Source organism: Denticeps clupeoides, chromosome 5 (assembly GCF_900700375.1).
Source record: "Denticeps clupeoides chromosome 5, fDenClu1.1, whole genome shotgun sequence".
NCBI classification, from domain to species: domain Eukaryota; kingdom Metazoa; phylum Chordata; class Actinopteri; order Clupeiformes; family Denticipitidae; genus Denticeps; species Denticeps clupeoides.
Window position 1 is genome coordinate 10053514 of NC_041711.1, and position 22548 is coordinate 10076061.

A 22548-nucleotide genomic window follows, 5' to 3' on the forward strand; every position below is an offset into this window, starting at 1 on the left:
TGCAATTAAAAGTGTTCAAGTAAAGAATCATATATATGTATTAATCATTTTTCTTTCAATGCATTTTTACAGCGGTTACATAAAACTTGCTATTCTAAAATGCTTACTGGCTGACTGAAGTAAAGAACCCAATTCTCACTTGTTTTGCATTTTTTGGCAAAAATGAATTGCAGCATTATATAAATCCTACTGCCAGGAACAGTATGTTTGAGTTTGTGTAAGATAGTTTGTCAAAAGAGATGACAAGAATTGGGTATGGTTGAAGAATTCTGCTTCAAACCAATGAACAGTTAAGACAGATAGATAGACTTCAAGGGAAATTTCACCAGACCATACAATTTCTCTACGGTACGTCAAGATCTATATCTTTACAAAGAGTGTCTATAGATAGACTAACATTTTGCCACTTTTACTCCCACCAAAGATCAGTGCAGATCGGTGTGTGTGTGTGTGTGTGTGAGGTTCGGACAAAAGCCCTCACCGTGGGAGGAAGCTGTCCTCTCACGAGTCTGACTATCTGCTTTGATTTCTGCTTAAGGCTTAAGAGGTGTCTCAGCCCGGAACCGTCATTTCACCATTCTGGTACTTTCTGCTGCGTCTTTTTCACTACCACCAGAGCCAGGGTGACACTTCAGAGGAATGCAAATGTCCCTACCCTTCCAGAAAGACACTCCACGTTCATCCTTATTTAATTTATTCATGCACTCTTGTAAAAGCCGAATGTGCTGCTGGATGTTGAGAGAGGCCCTTTGTGACAGTTGCTGCAGTGACAATGCATTGGGGTGACGTTAACTGGAAAATGGCCACCACCATGGACAGAAAAGAAAGAAAAAAAACAGGAAGGACTTCTGATTAAAGCAGACAACAGCTCATTTTCTTAGACGGTAGAGAAGATTGATTAATCTCTCGCTGGATAAATGATAGAAGTGGGGACAGATGGCTAGCCTATCCGCTGTAAATGTGTCAGGCTACTGTTTAAATACGCATGAACTTGTTCTTTCTCCCATTTGCTTCCATCATGGGTCAGGAGAACAGCACTGCATGCGCTGTACTAAATATACCCAAAGAATAGACAGCAGCCAGATTTATTAAGACTCTGACTATATAAAGACTTGAACGCAAGACAGTGGGGGTGGCTAGATGAGCAGAATATCATAATAGAGATACGTTTTAAATTATAATATATTTTCTGTTTTATACAATGATTTAAGTGTTTGTTATGTTTTTCCACACATGTTCAACAGCAACCAAATTGGACTATTAGGCCAGACCTCGGTAGGACCAGTCCTTTCAAGTCAAGTCGTGGTCCTTTCAATGGTAAGACCCTAATGCACAGAATGCAGATGGGAACAGTCTAGCCATTGTTACCATTGCAAAGTGAATTAAACAAATACATTTTGAACTAAACATTGAATTGTGGGTACACACGCATAGGATTGTGAGGATTTTCTATGAAGACGGCACTTAAACATTTGTGGCAATCTTTCGCAAAAACCTGTCATTTTGATAGCAAAAATTATGAAGTCCTTGGGTGGGCTGCTTGTTGTAGCTATCTCTGCCTGCTTTCTAGCATTACACATTGCTATGAAGTATATAAATATATACTATAACAATACATATTCATACAAAAGGTTAGTAGATCTAGTTCTTGTGTTCTTGTAATGACATAGAATTCCCAAAATAATGACTGGAATTGAAGATGTGTTCTTAAACCATGTATTTTCCATGTTGAAAATGTAGTGTTGTTAAGATGGAGATCTGATGGAAATATCAAATATCAGAAGGAGATCTGATGAAAGGCCACAACACAATCTATGGTGTTTATTTTCCTCTGGCAGTTCCAAAAAGATAGAAAAATGGAGTGACCAGTGTTATGTTTTAATAACGCAAATACACACACCCACATCCACACCCACAAATGCAAACACACACACACACACACACACACACACACACGCACACACACTCTTCTTATTTCACATTTCACTGTGCCTGTGGGATATCCACCACAGGCGTTCCACTAATATTTCATAATGTGCTTACAGTACAAAGAGCCTCACAGTGTGGAACTGAGCATGAGAACACGAGCCCTCTTCATAAAAGGTGTCAGATGATGAAAGTCACAGGACATGCAGAGGCATCCATCATGCCCAGTGTGCTTCATCGTAACTCAAAAAGCTTCCTCGCCATAGGAAAACGGGACGAGGAATGGATCGGAGATTGCTTCAGTCTTACATTTGAATGGGGTCGGTCCAAACACGAGCGTCTCCTGACGGCGCGCAGTTCGCGCGCAGATTGCAATGCCGGCATGGCCAAAGATTGGGAAGCATCAACGGCACGGCCCCCGTTTATTTATAATCTCATTTTATCTCTCCTCGATCTGTCTCTCCCTTGCATGCCAATCTTTTGCTTTCCACCTGCTGGAAATGAGGAACTGTACGGCATTTATTTCAGCCACACAGAGGCGCCCGGGCGGTGATGGAAATATGGCAGGTGGAGAATGCGTGTGCTCAGTGTGAGTGATTGTCTGCGGCCGCGAAGAGAAGGGCCCCTAAACCGGGGTGGCTTTAAGCATGCGTGCAGCATGGATGTGGAGAAGGCGGCGTACCAGGAGAAAAAGCATGTGATGATACGCAACAGCAATGCCAGTGAGCCGCATTTAGCAAATCAAACTGTGCAGAACGTGCCTTCAAAAAGCCGGCAGTGTTAAAAAAAAACTATTGTCAGCTGGCGTAGAAAATCTGGGTGTGGAGCATGGATCCGGGATCCTTTGGCTCCACAGTCATTAAGTGAGTCAGGACCACAGAACCTGGGACATGCTGATAACACACAACCCACTCACACTTTAGGCCAAGTGAGTGGTCGGCGCCAGCAAAACCGGGCTGTCCACAATGCGCGGGAATCCGGAGCCTCTGGGGGGGCTTAAGCGGAACCTCCGGACACAATCGAATGCATCTAGATTCGTCCCGTGTCGCGCATCCTACGTATGAACGCTGTATGCCGTTTGCCTCGCAGGTCATGCTTTGCAGGAGAGCCAGCAGCACTGGAGGTGGTTATGCGGTGCCCAGGATCTGAGTCCAGGTGCCATGCTGAAGCGCTCAATCGTCTGTTTTTTTTTTCTCGAGCAGGGGAGATGTATTTCATGGCCTCCTTCGCTCCATTGATTCCTGCAGCAAATGGAAAGACATTCCACATGTAGCCAAGGGAACTGGCACAACCCACGATTCTCCCTCGACGTCACATGGCATCCATGGGTGGAAAGTGCTGGTGTGCACGTATATTTGATGATCCTTCCACTTTCTGATTGATGTAGAAGATTTGGTGAGTGGATAGATGAGTACTGCTGGAGGAAAATAAAGAGGGGACTGCACCACTGAGGTATCTGAATAACGTCTTCTGCAGCGTTCCTGGGCTTCTTTCTCATTTTCTGATAAGTGTCTGCAGGGGGAAGGAAGGTTGGCAAGCAGGTGAGTGGGTTGTGATGAAATGGACTCTTGGGTCCGAACAACAGGCCTTGAAACAGAGTGCGGTGTTGGAACAGAAAAGGAGAGTACAAATCCAATAAATCAAGAGAAGGCACTAGATGTAAAAACAAGCATATAAGAAAGACATTTAGCCATCATATGAGATCACTGTGAAACAAATACTAAATGAGTGTGCGCCTCATATATACACTACCAGTCACAAGTTCGGACACACCAACTCTGTGGTGGTTATGGAGACCAAGATGGAATCCCAATCCCAGAAGCAAAATTTGTTTGATGTATGTGTTTTTTTTACCTTCATGACTTCAAGTTATTAAATTAACAGAAATATTTTTTTTCCTACTTGTGTACCTACTGTGACATATGTGTGTTCATATGATGTTGTGCAAGAATTGCTCCAAAAATAAGTACTGCTATATAAAGGGTTAATATGTGTAATAAAATGCTATAGCAAAATAGTTGTGTATATATAAACAGCTAAACAGTAAAACGGAAGTAAGTAAATGGCACGCTGCATGAAGTAGGGACGAACACAAATGTAACTTGACAGTATATTTATTAACACACACAAAAAAAAAAAAAAAACACAATGTGCCATGGCATGGTCACACAAATAATGAAAACAGAAGGGGGGGGGGGGGGGGGGGGGGGGGTGTTAATATATACAGAATGAGTTCAGGAAACTATACCCCACAAACTGTATTACCATATAGCCCCCAGGGCTGAAAATCCACGGGAAAAATGTATAAACCATATCACTTTCTCTCCCTCTATCCACCTGTCTGGAGTATGGTGGCCTGATGAGGTCCAGGTTCTGCTTTACTGTATCTTCTTGTTTCTGTTTTATAAATGAATAGCTTAACATTGAATATCACATCAAGGTGTGTTTTCAGTGGTGTATTGTTGATTTGTGAAATTCCCACAGCCTTAAGAGGACAGGTACCCACTCCCAAGGTGGTCTTGAACCAGTTATGATGAGATCTCCTTAAAATAGAAAAAATGACCTTCAGCTGCTACCTGAATATGTAACGTACATGGTTCTCTTAATGATCTAATGACACACTATTCATGGATCTGAAAAGGGGACGTGGCTCAAGGTGAGATGGAAACCTCCTGGTACAAGTCTCTCCAGGAATTATTTTGGTCACTGTCATACAAACTACTGCAACCAATAAATTGCTCTACAAACATAAAACGAACTGAATTAATCAAGAAATCTGTGTGGAACCAGTCAACAAAAAACAACATGGCCCATAGTTCCAACTGATTTTCATGCCATTGTGATGTCCAGTGGGTCCTGATGCTAATTACACACGAGGGATCAGAAAAGGGTGCATGCAGCAACCAGGGGTCAAACCATCATATGTTTACCATTAATGTGGACACATATTTATGTTCCTGACTATTTTAAAGCAGACATGAATACTGAGGTGTCACCACTGCCCCACTGCAGAGCCTGGGTCCCATGTTTTTTCACTTTATGTAGCCCAGTTTGCACTTTATGTCAGTATGTAACTTTGTTTAATTGTTTAAATGTTACATGTAGCACCAGGTTGTGGAGAAATGTTATTTCGTTTTACTATGTACTGTCTAACACGTATGTAGCCGAAATGACAATAAAGCTCAACCTGAACTTGAACGTTGTCTAAGGTGCTAGATGGACCAAGCGTGGGACAGGTGTCTCGGACATTCGCACTTGGAGAGGCGGTACTGTGATGCCCATGGGTCACTGGGTGCTGGTGCTCCTGATTACTGGGTCCCAACCAGGGATTGTTGCAGCATTAACGTGTACACTCATTTATGTTCCTGACAATTCGTTCAATTTCTTTTTAATAATTATTATTTCATTTAAAATGACGAGCACCTGTGCCTCCTTCCCTTACGAACCCAGAAGCCTGACCGCCGAGAGCAATTCAACATCTGGCAAGTTTTTCAGTCTACCACGGGCTGGCCGAAGTCACTTATGAAATGCTTATCATGACTCCAATCATAATAAATGACAAAGAGCACTAATCTAGGCAGGGCTCGGTCCCATGGCTGCCAGCACCAGCAGCGTTTGACGTGAAACTGAAGACGAACATCGGCGATGTTGCGTTTTTTTTTGGAAGGGAAACCAAGTGGAATCGCTCGAGCAGCTGTTCCTATTGCCAGTTCTCAAACTGCTGAAAGGTGACCTCCGTGAGCGAAACACCTCCAGCAAAGACAATGAAAAATGGGTGATATTTGCTAGTGACAGTATGCCAATGTTAATTAGGCAAACGAGCATCTGTGACTGAACGCAATCACTGTGAAAGGTGATGGGGACGTCAATGCGCCAGGAAGCTGATAATAATATTCAACCAGAGGAGGGACTCATCCGTCCCTCTGTGAAATGTTTACATTCAATAAACAGTCCATCCGAGCACGTCGGAGGTGCATTAGCGGCGTGAAGGCGGCTGTCGCCGAGAGAGGCGAAGTGTGCCTTTCAAATAATTAATTAACATATGGAACACGGCTTGAACTAATTTCACAGCCGCACCGCGCTCACTTGGCGCAATTAGCAATCACTTCACCGCCCGGTTCGGCTACAGTAGATGCAATTATACAAAAAATACTTGCATATCTTCAAGGGCTTGATGTTCTTTTGTAAGAGCTACACAGCACAAACAGAGACAAGAAGAGACACGGCAGCCTGTGGCGCTACATCAAATTCCTGGATCACATGTTCCAATCAGCGGAAACCTGTGGGCCATGAAGAGGGTACTCATTTGTGCCAGGCTGCAGGGGAGGTGGCATTAGCCAACAGGCCTGCAGATTAATTGAAGCTGTCTCGGGATGTGGCTCATGCAGCGTGCCATGACAACGGGCCATGATAGACATCTGACGGCCGCAGACATACGTCACGTGTTGAGAAATGGCTCATTGGGGTGCATTTTAAAAACTGTGTTCTATAACTGTGCATATCTCCCTGCCATAAATCCGGTGACAGCAAGGCAGTGAGCAAACATTAATACTTCTCCTGGCTATTGAAAGACTCCAAACAGGTATACTTTGAATAATCTATTCATCCTGTGCCACGTTTCAGCTGCTTTTGTTTAATCAGGTGCTTATACCCTCATTTCAAATTCAGACGTAGCCAAAAAAGGTGTCTAAAAGATGTCTAAGGAAGACTCATGTTAATGTTTATGATTACAGGCAGGTATATAATATTAAGAACACTCTTAGTCAAATCCTGTTCCCCCCTGCGGAAAAATGACAGAATTTTATGACAGGAAGCCCTTCTATAGATGTTCAGAAACCACAGAGACAAAATTCCAAATGCCATTCTGCATGTGCTTGAGCAATCTTAGCACCATTTTAGTGTTATTTACTTGTATAAAGTTTCATTTGAATTGCATGTTTTACACCACAGATTGCTAGGAGGATCATGAAAAAAATCTGGTTCTCTGGTACATTGAAACATATGTTTATCCTTTTAAATGGGGACAGTAGAGGAGCCACTCATAACATTTTGTCCAAAAACTACAAGATCAAAAATCAATTTTAAGCACAAGGCTTGGAAAATGATATATTCATGGGCAACAAAATATGCAGAGATGTTGCCGCCTTGTCCCCCAATTTTTACCTCAAGAGTCTTAGAGGATGAAAAACTAATGCTAATGTTTAACTGATGTCTTCAGACAGGGGGAGGAACGTTTTTCGCTAAACACTAACCCCTATTTGATTTCCAAGAAATCTGACAGATGGCCAAATCATGCATTTTTTTACCCTTACATGGTGCCTTAGAACACTTTAATTTAGTTCCATGATTGATTTCCTTTATATTTTATGATAAGACACCATATTTAGTTATTGACTGTTGATCCCACTTTATTTATGTGCCCTTGTATGTGCCCAACAACATACCCTCAACAAAAGTTGAAAAGCCAGCCTCTCAGCTGAGAGCCTGGTGGGACATGGCTGCGTGAGAACATCCTTCATTTTTTTCCCAGGCATTTCTGGGCCTCTGGAATCCCAGTTGCATATCGTGTCAGAGGAGGTCGGCTGCGGACCTGGACCCACCACAGACAGAAACCATGGCGCAAAACAAAACATTCTACGTTTTCAGCTATCACTGCGATAACAATTCTGGTATCTTAGTCAGACATGGCTCAGTCAGACTATTACATAGTCCATATTTCATTAGGACAAACGGCAGAATGATGCCTTTTATTCGGCAGAGGGACATATATATTAAGATATCATTTACTAATACACATTGAGTATAATACTAATACACATGCATATAACCCCTATGCAATGTCTATACTGCACAATCCTAGTTTTTAAATGAACATTTATGTTCAGATTGGACATATTTTGCTGCCTGCAGGACCCACAACTGTATTGATTCCAAGTCAATTTTATAGTTCAGTGAAGCCAAGGCTTCACTGGCTGATCCTCCATCCCTATCTGTATTTATGTTTCCACATGGCATCTCAGCGGAGTCGTTTTTATGTGGACAATCACAGAAGAGTGATTTTGGGGAGCAGGTGTTACCAGGGAAACAAAGTTGTGCAAGGGCTCTTCATTAGAGAAGGATACCCTAGCCACGTAACCCCCGTTCCACGTCTGACTGGTACATACATAGAGGCAAACAGGAAGATAGTGGCCGCATGGATTTGTGGGCCACTTATTTATGCATTGAATTTTTGGCTCACTAAAATGTATTTAAATGTGAAGCAGATCTCTGGGTAATTACAGTATTGTAAACGGCATGCAAATCTGACACCAGAACAAAGGAATAAAAAGAAAAACATAAACCATAAGAACTGAAGACATCTCCAGCTAAATAAGATGTGCATTTTTTTTTTTTCCCCACCAACCTTTCCTCCAATATTCGGCAAGAATGTCTGCAGGTAACACGCTTCAAAATCTCATTTGTGCAGACTTATAGATAGCTGGACTTATCTTCTCTGCAACTCCTGACATGATTCATGAGTCACTGTGTCTTGATTTAAGCTCATTTCATATTTCTTCTGACCCTGCCGTCCTGGCACCGGCGCTGTGCTCCACAGGCTCTCAGCTTTAGTTTCTAAAGTCATGTGCAGGGCTGGCGATCTACCAAAGGTGCACGCTTGACCATAATGGGCACTGCCGTCAAACTGGTGCTGAGCCTGGGGCTTGTTCGCTAATCTAAAGATTGGCGATAAACAAGAAAGAAACATGGCGTTTGGGAATGTTCCATATTGACAGGCAAGGAATGATGAATTAGCACGCGTGAAACATGCCAGTCATCAGGCTCCTTTCCTTTTAATTAAAGATTGTGTTCTGGATAGCTGAATTGCACATCAACAAAAAGTCTACGGCTAACTTTATCGTCTTATGTATTTATGTAAATCCCGAGGACGCCTTTGACCTTGCGCTAGCAAACAAGCCATTTTTTTTTTTCTTCAAAATGGTGCCTAATGCCTCATAAAGAAACAAGTTAGATATGTGGGCGCTAAGCAAACGAGCAGCGGCACGTACCTGCTTGCTGACAAAAGCTAATTAAAGGTGCTGGGGGCATTAAGGAAAAGGCCGGTCGATAAATCAAGGCCTCGTCTGACATATAGTTAATATGGATGCTTCAGCGGGAGAACTGAAGGGGCGCCGGCTCCAAAACGCGCTCCGGCGGATTACTCCGTGCTGCCGTATCTCATTAGCGCCGCCACACTTGTGTATCAGACTCCAAACTCACTAAGCAAATTGTAATTAAGGGTTCAAACTGGGAGAAAACAAATCTCCCGATCAAACATGTTTGCGTCTCTCTAAACCTGTTTGAGCACAAAAAGAGGCGCCGAAACGACGGAGACCCTTTGAGAGGGCGCCGCCAAGGAGGAGCATTATCTTGTACAGTTCGGAGGGACTAAATGTCGCTGGCTTGCGCTAATCCCCGCTCGCGGTCAAGGTCATGACAGGTTCATTACAGCGGGCTGGGGGTCAGACCACAGCACCTGTGCTCCGTGATTTGTCTTCATCAAAGCAGTGTGGGGCAGCGCCGAGGCCACAATTAAGGCAACAGATGCCGGGGGTTTGCTCTCCATTATTGCGCTTCTGCGCGCTATCGGGCTGCCCGTCGCTTTACTTGTGTATTCTGTTGCACGCGGCATTAAATCCCGAGCCGGCATGGGCTGTCAGAAGTCCCATTCAGAGGACTGGGCAGCTGTCTCTTATCTGCTTCGCTGAATTGCCTCTCAATAAGATACCATCTCTGACTAGCAGCATTTCCACTCATAAAAGAAAGGATTGGGTGAAAAGGGGGTTTATCGAGAAAAAAAAATGTTTCACAAAAATCAATAGTGTCATCATTTTTTTTTTTTTTTAAATCTATGTCATGTTCTCCACAACAACTGAGGCCTTTCTTCTATTGAGCCAAGTGTTGCCAAAGATAATTTATAAATCCTATGAGGGCACAATGGGGAATATTTCATACACGCTTTATAGTATGTAGCATATGGGGAGTTGTTGAGGCTTTTACATTTGATAGGTTGCTCATCGGAAGTTTTAAATAAAAGTCTATCTGTATGTTTGATTAGGCAGAGGTGGCCTCATCGATGTGTGTGATCTCCACTGAAGTCCACCCATGAACAAACAGAAGAAATGTAGGGAAATGGAGGAGGGGAAACGCACATTACAACTAACGTTAATAAGAAAAAAAAGTTGATCTTTCAGGTGTCTAAAATTAATATGCGCCAACAAAAATGGCATAGGGAGTAGTGAGAAATCATTTCTTCTGTTTAATCTGTTTACTTTTATGAATACACAAGACAAAGGCTTGATGTTACATTAGCAAATATGCCACATGAATGGCAGAAGCTTTACATCCCATTATGCATCATGGTGGAATCAATGTGCATTGACTGATATTCAAGTTCCAAAACAAATGACCGTCTAGTGAGATCAGATCTCCACTGCCGGGATAAAAAGCAGAGTGCAACTGGACACCTGGCAACATATGTTCCGAACAGAAGGTGAACACCTTACTGCTGATGAGTCGTGTCTTTTTTATTATCATTTAAATTATTATTTTTTTTATTTGAACTTGCTCGCGTGGCTTTCGGCATGGGTGAGCCAGAACGATTAACATTCTGAATTCCTCTAGTAACCCAATTCAATTTTCCACTAGGGTGGCCAGAGAGGAGCCCTTCACCTAATGAATCAGACAACGGTGTGTGTGTGCCTCAATTTGGACTTGATCCAAGCCCTGAGGGACAATGTCAAAAGCCATACTCTGGGGGGGGGCAAAGTTGGGTTGGTGTTTTGCTCACACTACTGTGGAGCAGATGGTGCACTAGCGCTATCCACGCACGTCATCGTTGCAATTAGCCAGCATTGACATATGACGTTAGTGGAAACAGGTGCATTATGGGGACTCTTGTTTTTGTACCCTCTTGACTTCAGTGTCACGGCCCTGAATGACCATCATTGTGCTATCTGCACATTTAGGTAATCAAAGGTTTGGCAGGAGCCCATCAGTACAGGCCAGTGAGCAGAAACGCATATTTGTGTTCACGTCCTTTCAAACTTCGGTCATTTGTCTTGCCTGTCAGTTAAAGGGCAGCGTCAGAAAAGGTGAAACTTTTTTTTTTTGCAATAAGCCTGCTGGGTTTTCATAGAAATGGCACAAAACATGCTCTATGGACGAGAGAAGAAAGGCATCAATGTGGGTCATTCATACTTTCTGGTGCAAGACTGGACATTTTTCCCCAATTTCGAGGCCATGGTGATCCAAATAGTCTATAGGAACGTGGTGGCTTGTGAAATGTGAAAATTGTGAAAATACCCCAAGAGATTCAGTTTCTGGAACTTGCTGATTTAAAAGGAGACTCAAAATAATAATGCTAAAGCACATATATTTTTTATTAGCACTGAAAATCAAGTAAGAAATATGTTGTCAGTACTGTTACATTGATGCATTGTATATTGTAGAACCATTACAAAGGTAAAGGTCCAGGTCAGCAGCCTTGTTTCTGCAGTACAGGCTTTTACACCTATGGACACACATATATCACTCCTACAGCTTCAGATGCATTCACTCTATTTAGACATACACAAGGTTTTCTGTTAAAACTACTGATGTTGCAGCCTTGGTTCAAGGCAGACTCACCTGAATCAAACATGGAAAAAAAAAGCTTGAAGACATTACAAAATAAATAAATAAATAAAATATTCCTAATAGCCAAAGAAAGCAGTGAAATTGTTGAGCTGAAACATGCCAATGCAACTGTCCAGCTTTAAAACATTTTAGATTGACTTTAAAATGATTAAATATGTTTGTTGTGCCTTAAACGTTAGGGTCCATATATTTGGACAAATTTAACAAAAGTCCCTGTATATAATGCCTCAAGACAAATTTTTGTGGATCATTTTTCATATAGAAAAAGGCTACGGTTGTTTCATCATTGCATAATTTAAATGCAATGTTGAAATCAGTTTCATTCATCATTTAGATTAATTTCAGAATTAAATTATGTGGAATAGATAGATTCATGTGCACTTAATATATGTAAATAAAAAGTGCAATAATGTGCATTTCTACTAATTTTGCAACACTACTGGCCAGTGCGAAATGATACAAAATATCGTATCTGACGCCATCTACTGGTATTTGCCCCTTTCGTAACATCCCAAATGCTGCATGGCACCACTTTTTCCAGACATATTTCTCATATATTGAGCGAATACCGTTACGATTATGTCATGGTGATTAAGCTCAGTTTTAAAATATGCAGTATTTGGTCAATGCAGCTCGTGCGGCAGCAGTACGATGTTAGCTGAATTAAACTCTAAACAGTCTGTAGCTATGGACTATAATGCAATGTCTGGTTTGCTCCTAATTGCTCGATTGCAGTGATTATATAAAAGGGCCTCTTTACCTAAGGTTTGCATTCACCTTATGTGTGCCGTCGCTGATTACTGCAAAGTTATCATTTAGCCTTCAAGTCGAGCTGCCCCAGACTTAATTTCACTTAAGTGCCATTTATAACACGCTATCGAACAGGTCAGGTACATTTCTACAGGAGTGGGTATTGTAGATAAACCCAGTTCATCCGTCAAGCGCCATTAGCTTCTCAGGATCACACCCAGGCACATTTATATGCCCACCGGTGTTTTAATCTGTGCTCACCAGAACAAAAAGAAACCAAAAAAAATTTCTTCTATTATGGACGGCTCTACATTGAAGAATGCACTGTGTTGGAGCACAGAGGAGTAATAAAGACAACCCTCCTGTGTTTGATGTCCCGGCTGCCTCACTGGTCTCACCCCACTGAGCGTGGGCGTGATGGACGAGGCCCAGGGTTGGACAAAGCCACTTTGATTCTGCCAAGCAGCGAGGCAGGGCTGGGTCAGGGGGTCTGGAGGTCTGAATCCAGATGTATGAACGTGAGCTCCCAATGTCTAAGCAAAGTGACAAAGGGTCAAGAAGAGCTACATATGTAGGTCAAGAGCAAGACTGCTTACGAAACGTGCTCACATAACACATGTTCAACCTGTCTGTAAATAAATAAATAAATATATATATATATACACACACACACACACACACACACACACACACACACATATATATATAAAAATCATAAAATCTGAACAAAAACAAAAGCATCTTGCAAGAAAACTATTACCACAGACCCAGAGCATCTGTGAACAAACAGATTCGACCAGACCACACGTGGCTTCATCTAGGCTGGAGTGGCAGCATTTTTTTTTTTAATGAATCACAGCCTCACACAGGTGCTGTGTCCTCAGCCCGAGTCATGGGAGCCATTTATCCAGAACCAGAGAGGGTTCTCATGTCTAGGATAAATGAGCCCAGGTTAATGGGAATAGCCGGCGCCCACCGAGGACCCAGCGCAGGGCCCATTTTAACTGAGGCTTAAAAGCCTCTATTGTTGCTTACATAAAACATGACAGAAGGGGCTTCAATCGCATAAGTAAATGAAGAAGATACTGAGAGGTTCATGAAAGATTCACTAATGATGCAAACATAATTAGGATGCATGTTGATGGAAGCGTACATACTACAAAAGGCTTAATTGTTTTTGTCAGAGGTAAGAATATGCCAGTTGCTTGGGTATGTCTATAATACATGCAACTGTTAATTAGTGAATTAAAATCTTTGTAAGTGTTAAGTTAGCAGTCGGAGAGTTTAAATCCATGTTGTATTGAATCTTGTATCTTTTGAATGGAAAATAATGCTAATGTAGGTAAAAGCTAGAATACGTTGGCTAATGTACCAAGACAAGAAAAAAAGAAAATTTAGACAGATCCTACACATTGACCCAAGTCTTCTTGTGCTCATCATCAAAATGAACACATCCATCAGAGGTAAAGAATGATGGGAGATTTGGACGAGACATCTGGAAGAAGCAAATGGCTCTAGCACTCTCAACTGGCCAAGCAGTGAACTGCAGCACGGCATTAACAGACAAGACAGCCTCATACATCACTTCAGCAAGCAGCTTTCCCTTCAAATCCCCTGGAAGACATAAGACATTTTAGCATCTGCTGTTCATGAGAGCAGGTATTTCACTGGGAGCTGTGGCGGGAATATATTTTTGTAACATTAGGTAATAATCCACACAGATCCTCTTACCGGGTGACAAAAAAAAAAAAAAAAAAAGGAACATGCCGCGCTGTTTTAGTGGGATAAAAACTGACATCTTATTGGATTAATGGTCCTTGTAACTCATTTTAAGTAAGACTGATGGTACGTGAGAAGATACAAGCCTAATGCTCCCACCACGGATTTCCATTAAGGGACAGTCTAATGGCCGTAACCTCGGCTGAGCCAAGGCAAACAGTGACGGGCTGAGCTCGTTACGGCTGACGCCTGACTGTCCTGCTATTTGTCAGGACACAAGGCCACTCCAGAGCGAGAGTGGAAACGGATCTCTCCCACGGCGCAGCTCAAATTCAAACGACGTTTAATGAGCAGAAGGACTGGAGGCGAAAGCCCGGGAAAAAGGCGCTGCAGGAGATAATTTTAGGTAATCAAATGTGGATGTGTAGAATTGGAGGTGTCGCAGTGTCTGTTCCTGCCAAACTCACCCCATCAGCCCGCCTGAAGCTCAGCAGCACTCAGGAAAAATGGCTTTGGACCAGAATAAGGGAATGACAGAGATGCTTTATGTGGGGATTTTGAAAAGGTGACAATGCACAGTAAATTGCAGGGTGGAAATGATGCCTTCGTTTATTTTAGGATAAGGTAAAAATAAATTAATAAACACAAATACTTGACATTGCATTGCCAAGATGCATTATTAATCTTAAATTGCTTCGAGCCATCATGTCTGAATTGAAGCAGGCCAATCAGAAAAATGAGAAAATTCAAAAATGAGAAATAGAGAGAAATAAGCCATTTGACCTGACCAAAGTCACAAATCTTCTAGCTGGCAACACACAAAACTCAGTGTGCATTGCTATAAATATGCAATAACTGGCAAAACAACGCCTGTCTATTTATCAGTTTATTTTAGGGCAGTTTCTGTCTAACTGTTTTTTATTTCTTCGTCAAGACAACTGAATATATGTAAATCTTAGCAGCAAGTTTTATTGTGCAAGAAATGCAAAATTGATTTCTAGTAAGTAAGTAACATTTATTTGTGAAGCACATTTCCACACAGTTTACAGTGACTGTGCAATTAAAACATAAAGAAAAAAACATAACATAAAGAACAAAAATAATAAAGAAAAAAAAACTGTTGACAGAAGTAATATTATTAAAATATCATAAAAGATTTTCTTAAAATTTGTCAATTATGTGGCACCTTTAAGGAAGAATGCGAGAAACTGTAGGAGGAGAGAACTTTAATCAGGACAACTGTATAAGAAGCATAATAACCATCAAAGTGTCTTGTTTGGTAAAAACCTTGAGATATTTTCGGGCCATGAATCATGGAGCAGAGAAGACGGCACCTTTTTGACATTCCAGCCGCATTTTCCAAACAGCACATTGCACATTGTTACAGCCTGCGTGGGCACATTTTGCCAAAGGAAACTCAGTTAGAAGTCTGGCCACAATGAAACAACAGAGATGTCAGAGGGGAGGCGGGGGGTGTGGGGGGTGTGTGAGGCAGAGTGAGTGACAGGTGGGGCATCCGGTGGCGGCTGGTACAATGACAGAGGTGGTCCCTACCAGCGGGGGAGGGATTTCTACTTGACATCCGAGAAACCATTTAATCGCAAGGGCTTTGTCCAATATAGCTGTCAAATTAGAGTGTTGGTTGATGGAGGGAATGGGCTCACACTCGGTATTGCAGCAGAGCTTCTGGAGGCGTCCATTAAAATTGAAAGGACCACTGGCAGTAGACACACGCCTCCTGCCAGTCACCGGTTGCATATTGAATTGGAACTAGCACTCAGGGAGGGTCGGCATGCTTGTTACAACAAAAAAGCTTCATAACCACTCCACCCACCAAAAAAAGTGCCAAAGACCATTTCCAATGCACACACAAACAAATTTCATTGGCAAATTTCAATGAATAAAACATGAACAGCCAGCTATGCTAGTTTAGCATCGTACAGGATGTTTTCTTTTAACACAAAATGGGTACGTCTCAATTCCTGGACCATTGCGCCCTCCCAGTCCGAACACTATTGAATATGAATTTTAAGCAAATGGTCAGCTTTACAGGTGTTTACAGCAGCCAATGTGTGGTTTTCTGGGACAGACATGTTCAAGATGCATTTGTCTGAATCATCAGCCAATTTATGGCACATGCATCCTAACATTATCCACAGATCATTCTTTCTTAATTCATTTCATCTGTATTTGTGAAACACTGTGACATGAACAAAGTATGGAAGCCAGGCTCTGGGGTGCTTTGGATGATTTTTGTCATGTAACTGGACTTCACTTTGTCAGGACTCTACCCTAAGACCTGTCCCACTTGGGTGTCCCGCCTGAAAGTGAATAAGATTTACTTTGTGTCTGGGTTCTCCAGTCGTTTCTATGCAGCAGACAGGCTGACAGTGGTGCTTGTGGGATTCTCTATGAGACTGAAACTGTAACAAGAACAGTGGACTAGACCCCCATTGTACAAATGTACAGGGTGGTAGTAGCCTAGTGGTTAACACACTCGCCTATGAACCAGAAGACCCAGGTTCGAATCCCACTTACTTCCATTGTGTCCCTGAGCAAGACACTTAACCCTAAGTTGCTCCAGGGGGGGACTGTCCCTGTAACTACTGATTGTAAGTCGCTCTGGATTTGGGCGTCTGATAAATGCAGTAAATGTAAATGTAAAATGTAAATATTACATGTATTTTTTAGTGGTTAATTATCTCACCAGTCGCGAAAAAAATGGGGAGACAGAGATTTGCTGCTCCCTCTAAGCCCCCCACTCATTTTGCTCTTCCCTCCTTAAACTGAGGATGCCCTGAAAATATGACCATGTTATCTGGTAATTTCCTGTTTTGGGCTAAACACCCAGCTCAAATTGTCCAAATAAATTTCTTTGGTCACAAAAAGAGTGTATGGCTACACTTTAGAAAGGGGGGGTCACAAAGTACGATGTACAACGCATGATCGAGCTGCGACTCGCCCGGACTTCAGGAATTATTGCATGAGTGCAAAATTGGCTCTAAAACCGCACAGTGCATGTGCAGCTGAGAAACTTGACACCGATTCATCACAACAAAACACAACATGGAGGGAAGGAGTGAACAAAAGGGCAACCCGGTCATCTAATTTGTGCCTTTTCCAGTTGATTTTTTAGCTACTGTAGTAAACCTTGTCCGTATTCGGTTTGTGGGTGATCTATTGACTTTCTCAACTGTTAAATTTGGCCCTCCAGCCACAGCGCAGAGCCGGCCCAGATAGAAACTTAATGTACAGCACAGGCCAAAAGTTTGGACACACCTTCTCATTCAATGTGATTTCTTTATTTTCATGACCATTTACGTTGGTAGATTCTCACTGAAGGCATCAAAACTATGAATGAACACATGTGGAGTTATGTACTTAACAAAAAGTGGAGACCTGACCTCCACAATCACCGGACCTGAACCCAATCGAGATGGTTTGGGGTGAAGGCAAAGGGAGCAACAAGTGCTAAACACCTCTGGGAACTCCTTTAAGACTGTTGGAAAAACATTTAAGGTGACGACATCTTAAAGCTCATCGAGAGAATGTGACAAGAATTACATAACTCCACATGTGTTCATTCATAGTTTTGATGCCTTCAGTGGGAATCTACCAATGTAAATGGTCATGAAAATAAAGAAAACACATTGAATAAGAAGGTGTGTCCAAACTTTTGGCCTGTACTGTACCTTGTAAATTTACATGGTTTTCATAAAGTTTAGACGTGACGCCTTTAAGAGAGTCACATGTGTTTTATAGTAACACAAACAAATGAGCAATAGAGTGCTGGATGGACTGTTAGAACAACTTTGGATTTCAACTCTCCCAACACTAACTTGCTAAGACATTAGCTGTAAAAATACAGCCCATAAGATGGCAATCAACGCTTGCGCTTGGAATGCCATCCTTGTTTTTTGGCCAGAAAAAGAGAAGTAACCTCATTCAAAAAGCCCCCCCCCCGCTGTCAGGCAACAGCACCCAGCAAACTGAAAACAACGAGCCATTGATGGCACTGCTGCCTTTTTATTACTCCTTTAAAGTGGCACCGTCCCGGTCCAACACCTCCTCGGGGGGCACAGCCTGGCAGACCCTGCAGAGCGCTGGCCAGATTCCAGGCCCTCCCAGGGGCACAGCTGATCCCTGACTTCAGGGTAAAAAAGCATTGTGGGAATCTACTGACCTTTCCGCTGCATCCCAACAGACACAGATGCATTTGTCACTTATAGAGTCCAAATGGTTGCCAATCTGAGCAACGGTCGCACCGTTTTCAGTTCACTTGAAGGTTCACTCTGAACTCGACCATGTGTTGGGCCTCCACTATTATGTTTGTGGTTTAGGGGTTTAATTTAATAACTAAAAAGTCCATAGTTGCCTGATTATTCTAAGATTAACTGGATGGTTGCTTATTTAAATCTTAATGTGTCAAAATGCCTTGTCCCTGTTAAATGCCTGTTCTGCCTTGTTCGGGACCTTTTTGTTTTAACATTGTTTCAATTTGTCTATCCTGTTCACATTTCCTTTGCAGGATCTTATCCTGAACCACAAAGGTGCCACTGAGGTCCCCTTGATAAAGGTACCGTCCCCACATACTGCTTCCTCTGGTGATTGGTTAAATTCAGAGGACACTTTTCATTGTGTGAATCACTTACAGTACATCGCTTTCATATCTTTAATAACCCAATTCTATTTCACTTAGCTTGCTCTGTGAAAGCATACTCATACTTTCACTAAGCATACTCTGATGTCAGAGCAAATGTCCACCAGACAGACTTTAATGATGGTTGTCTACTCGACCTTTTAAATGCACGAATTGCAGTACAAATGCACAATCGCAGTGCAATTCTTTAAACCTCAGTAAAATACATACATACGTATATATATATATATATATATATATATATATATAGAGAGAGAGAGAGAGAGAGAGAGAGAGAGAGAGAGAGAGAGAGAGAGAGAGATAGATAGATAGATAGATAGATAGATAGATAGATAGATAGATAGATAGATAGATAGATAGATAGATAGATAGATAGATTCTCAGTAGATATTGACAAAAGAAACTCTAAAAATAAATCAGTAAAAATTATGTACAACACTCATAGTGGATCTAAATTCAACTTTTCAATGTATATGTGGTAGATTTTGGGGGCAGGTGTAAGAATGGACATCACGGGAGCCTGCTTTTGTTCCTGTGTTGATGGTTGTGCGTGAAGATTAGGCACCTCTGTTTTACATGCCTTTTGTCTGACAGCAACGTGTGAAGTATCAGCCGTCAGGACCGCCCAACCTCTTTGTCTTCCCCAAATGGGAGGCACTGGGGGGCGTGGCATCAGAAACAACAGGTTCTTATTGGTCAGTGACAACTTCCTGTAGGCCAGTGACAACTTCCTGTAGGCCAGGGGTATAAAGGTCTGCTCACATGTGGAAAGGGGACTCTGAGCTTTCTGGCTCAGGGGGTTTTCCATCGGAAGCCGGAAGGCTTCTGAGTCTTTCTCTCCCCTTCTTTTTCTCTTCTCCCTCTTTACTCTTTCTTCTCATTTTTATTTTCTCTGTAACCTTGGTACCTTTTTACATTCAATATTCACATGTAACTACAATAATTACTTACCGGTGTTAATAAATTAGAAACTGTTCATTTTTAACCTTTATTGTGCCATGCCTCTTTCTGCCAGGTAACATTAAATTGGAGTGGTTGAATACAGTGTTTTTGTGTGTAGGGAGAAAGAGTTTTTACACACTCTGTTCTCTCACCCCACACCACATGGTCTTTTTTACACAGGTCACATGGGGGCAAAAACATAGCCAATGGTCAATTTTTCTCCTAAACCTTGCAATTCTCTCAGTTGATGTTTCTCAAATAAAATATGCATTTATATGCATTAAGAGTAGTTTTATTATCATTTTGACAAAGCACTATGTGTGTTCTGCTATGTGTTGATTAGGAATTGATTAGGCTAGAATCATTTGACCACTACAGATCAGCCCGGAGATTCATGAGAGAACGCTGGGAAAGTTGTTTTAACCCCCGTCAGCTTTCGTTGTGGATGATAACCCATGCAGATACTGTCTCAACCCCACCCCTTTCACGCCCCAGCCCTTCAACCGCTGAAATATGGGGCCACCTGCTGCTCAATGCCATTGACAGCAGATGACAGGCCAGGGGAAATACCGCCGGGGCTGGATTTTTTACGGGGCGTCGGCGTGCTGACAGCACAGGTGAGACGGAGCGAGTGCGGAGATTTATGGGAGGAGACACGAGGAGCACCCCACGCTGCGCTGAGGGAGACGAGGGGTGCAGAAGAGACAGGCTACAGGTCTGAACAGCTGGCCTGTCACAGCAAAACAAATGAGAGGGAAGGACCCGCTCCTGCAAAAATCCGCACCGGAAGAAGCTTGCGCGGTTCACGGAGGATCATCGCTCTCTCAGTCACTTTAGGAATTTAAAAGAATTCACTGATCCCTCCATGAACCAGAGGGCCTAACCTGTCTCAGATGGGGGTTTGGTTCTACCTCAGCTCCTTAGATCACCCCACTTTTTGTGCTTTGCACACACTCAGCCATTAAAATGAATTCCCATACTTTACATGTCAAATTTACCGTCTTATATCACATCACCTACAACTCAAGCTTTAGAAAAGTGCTTCTCAATTCATGATTCATGCATCAATGTACATTGAATATATGTTCACATTCAAACAGGGGTGTGCTTTCGAAAGAGGCCAGTCAAGCGAGTTCTCAAATTGTGTCTTGTCTTCTTTATTTAGATTTTTTTTTATCTTTAGTTGAACATAGCTTTTTTTTTATACATTCATCACAATGTCACTGTATCATAAATGGTAATCATACAATGAATATCCTTGTTCTCATGGATATGTTTATATTTCACTTTTATCTATTAAATAGAATGTAACTGAGGTGATTGTACAGTAATTACACTGTAACAGTGTGTAAATCGAGAATGATTGTGACAACATGTTGAAAGGCACTTGCCCATAGTCTACAAACCACCAAGAAGGAAATTAGTAGTGGACAAGTGCAATTTGAGGGAGGTTACTCTCGATTTTGTTGTGGGGGTCTTACCTTTTGACCACATCTGCGCCATTCCAACAGGCATGGCCATCTCCAGAGGCCAGCTCATTCATACAAATCTTGTCAGCCAAGCCTCCATAGAAGGTGCGGTACAAACGAAGACTGTTAATAAATTCCCTGTGAGAAGAGATTTTTTGGCAGTCAGGACTGAAAGATTCATTGAATTAAATTACTGTCATTCATAAAAACCGCCACTAGATGGCTCTACTTCTATAATTTTACTTTGGAATGGATGGATGGATGGAGGGAGAGAGGGAGGAAGGGATGGATGGATATATGGTCTTACTTCCGTGTGTTGGCAAAGGTGTTGTCTGTGTCCCTGGCCCTGAGGGGGGATCCAGACTCCCTGCCTGTGTTCTGCTGCATGCTGCCGGGCAGACTAGAACTCCTGCTGGGAACCCCACAAATCCCTTCCACCTGGAGGTGCACAAACCATAACCATAGAATATTCATTTAAGCTCAAATAGACCCAAAGATAAAGTCTTTCTTTCTTTCTTTCTTTTTTCTTTCATATTAAATGTATTCTTAAATGTTCAGAATAATTGACGAACGCTATAACTTGTACAAAAGCTAAAGTCTTACTAAATCCATAAGGGTGTCTCTGGGTCAGATATAAACATAAATTCAAAGAATGTAAATTTTAAATACCAGATATGAACATACACTACAGACTTTTGACCTGAAATCTGGGTCTAGCTTTATTGTCAAATAAAAAGTATATGCTTTTCTTTGAAACTTTTAATACTAGGAAACATGCAGGAATTTTATCAAAATAACCAGTCCTTGCATTTATCATTGCAACACTGCATGCTTCCCAGCTATTTTGTAAATAACTTCTGTCCAAATATTTCCTGCAACTTTTTGGGCAATATCAATGGTGGCCTAGCAGTTCAGGCAGCGCCCCTGTAATCAGAAGGTTGCCGGTTCGAATCCCGGTCTGCCGGGAGGTGCCACTGAGCAAAGCACTATCCCCACACACTATCAGGGCTGCACACTGCTCACAAAGGGTGATGGGTTAGACGCAGAGGACACATTTCACATGTGTGTGTGTGTGTGTGTGTGTGTGTGTGTGTGTGTGTGTGTGTATATATATATATATATGAGTGAAAGTGTATGTGTGTGTGTATACAGTGGTCCATTTGTGATTTGTGTGCCTTGAAAAACACTCTGCTACAGATTTACAATGAGTAATAAGTAAAAAAATATATATATATATAGACTATATATATATATATATATTAACTTTCACTCATTTGCACACCTTCACCCTAAAATATGTGTAACAGTTAGGGTGAAGGTGTGCAAATGAGTGAAAGTCTATATATATAGTCTATATATATATATATATATATATATATATATATATATATATATATATATATATAT

The 22548-nt window shown here is 41.9% G+C and overlaps 1 protein-coding gene across 1 annotated transcript in view; it reads right to left on the reverse strand.

Moving 5' to 3' along the window:
- Window positions 1-22548, reverse strand: part of gpc5a (glypican 5a) — a 126748-nt gene that overhangs the window by 62056 nt on the left and 42144 nt on the right. Inside the window, exons 4-5 of the mRNA XM_028981559.1 lie at window positions 21449-21579; window positions 21154-21279 (exon numbers count right to left, since the gene is read on the reverse strand). Coding sequence (XP_028837392.1) covers window positions 21154-21279; window positions 21449-21579 — 257 coding nt within the window. The remainder of the gene's footprint in view (window positions 1-21153; window positions 21280-21448; window positions 21580-22548) is intronic.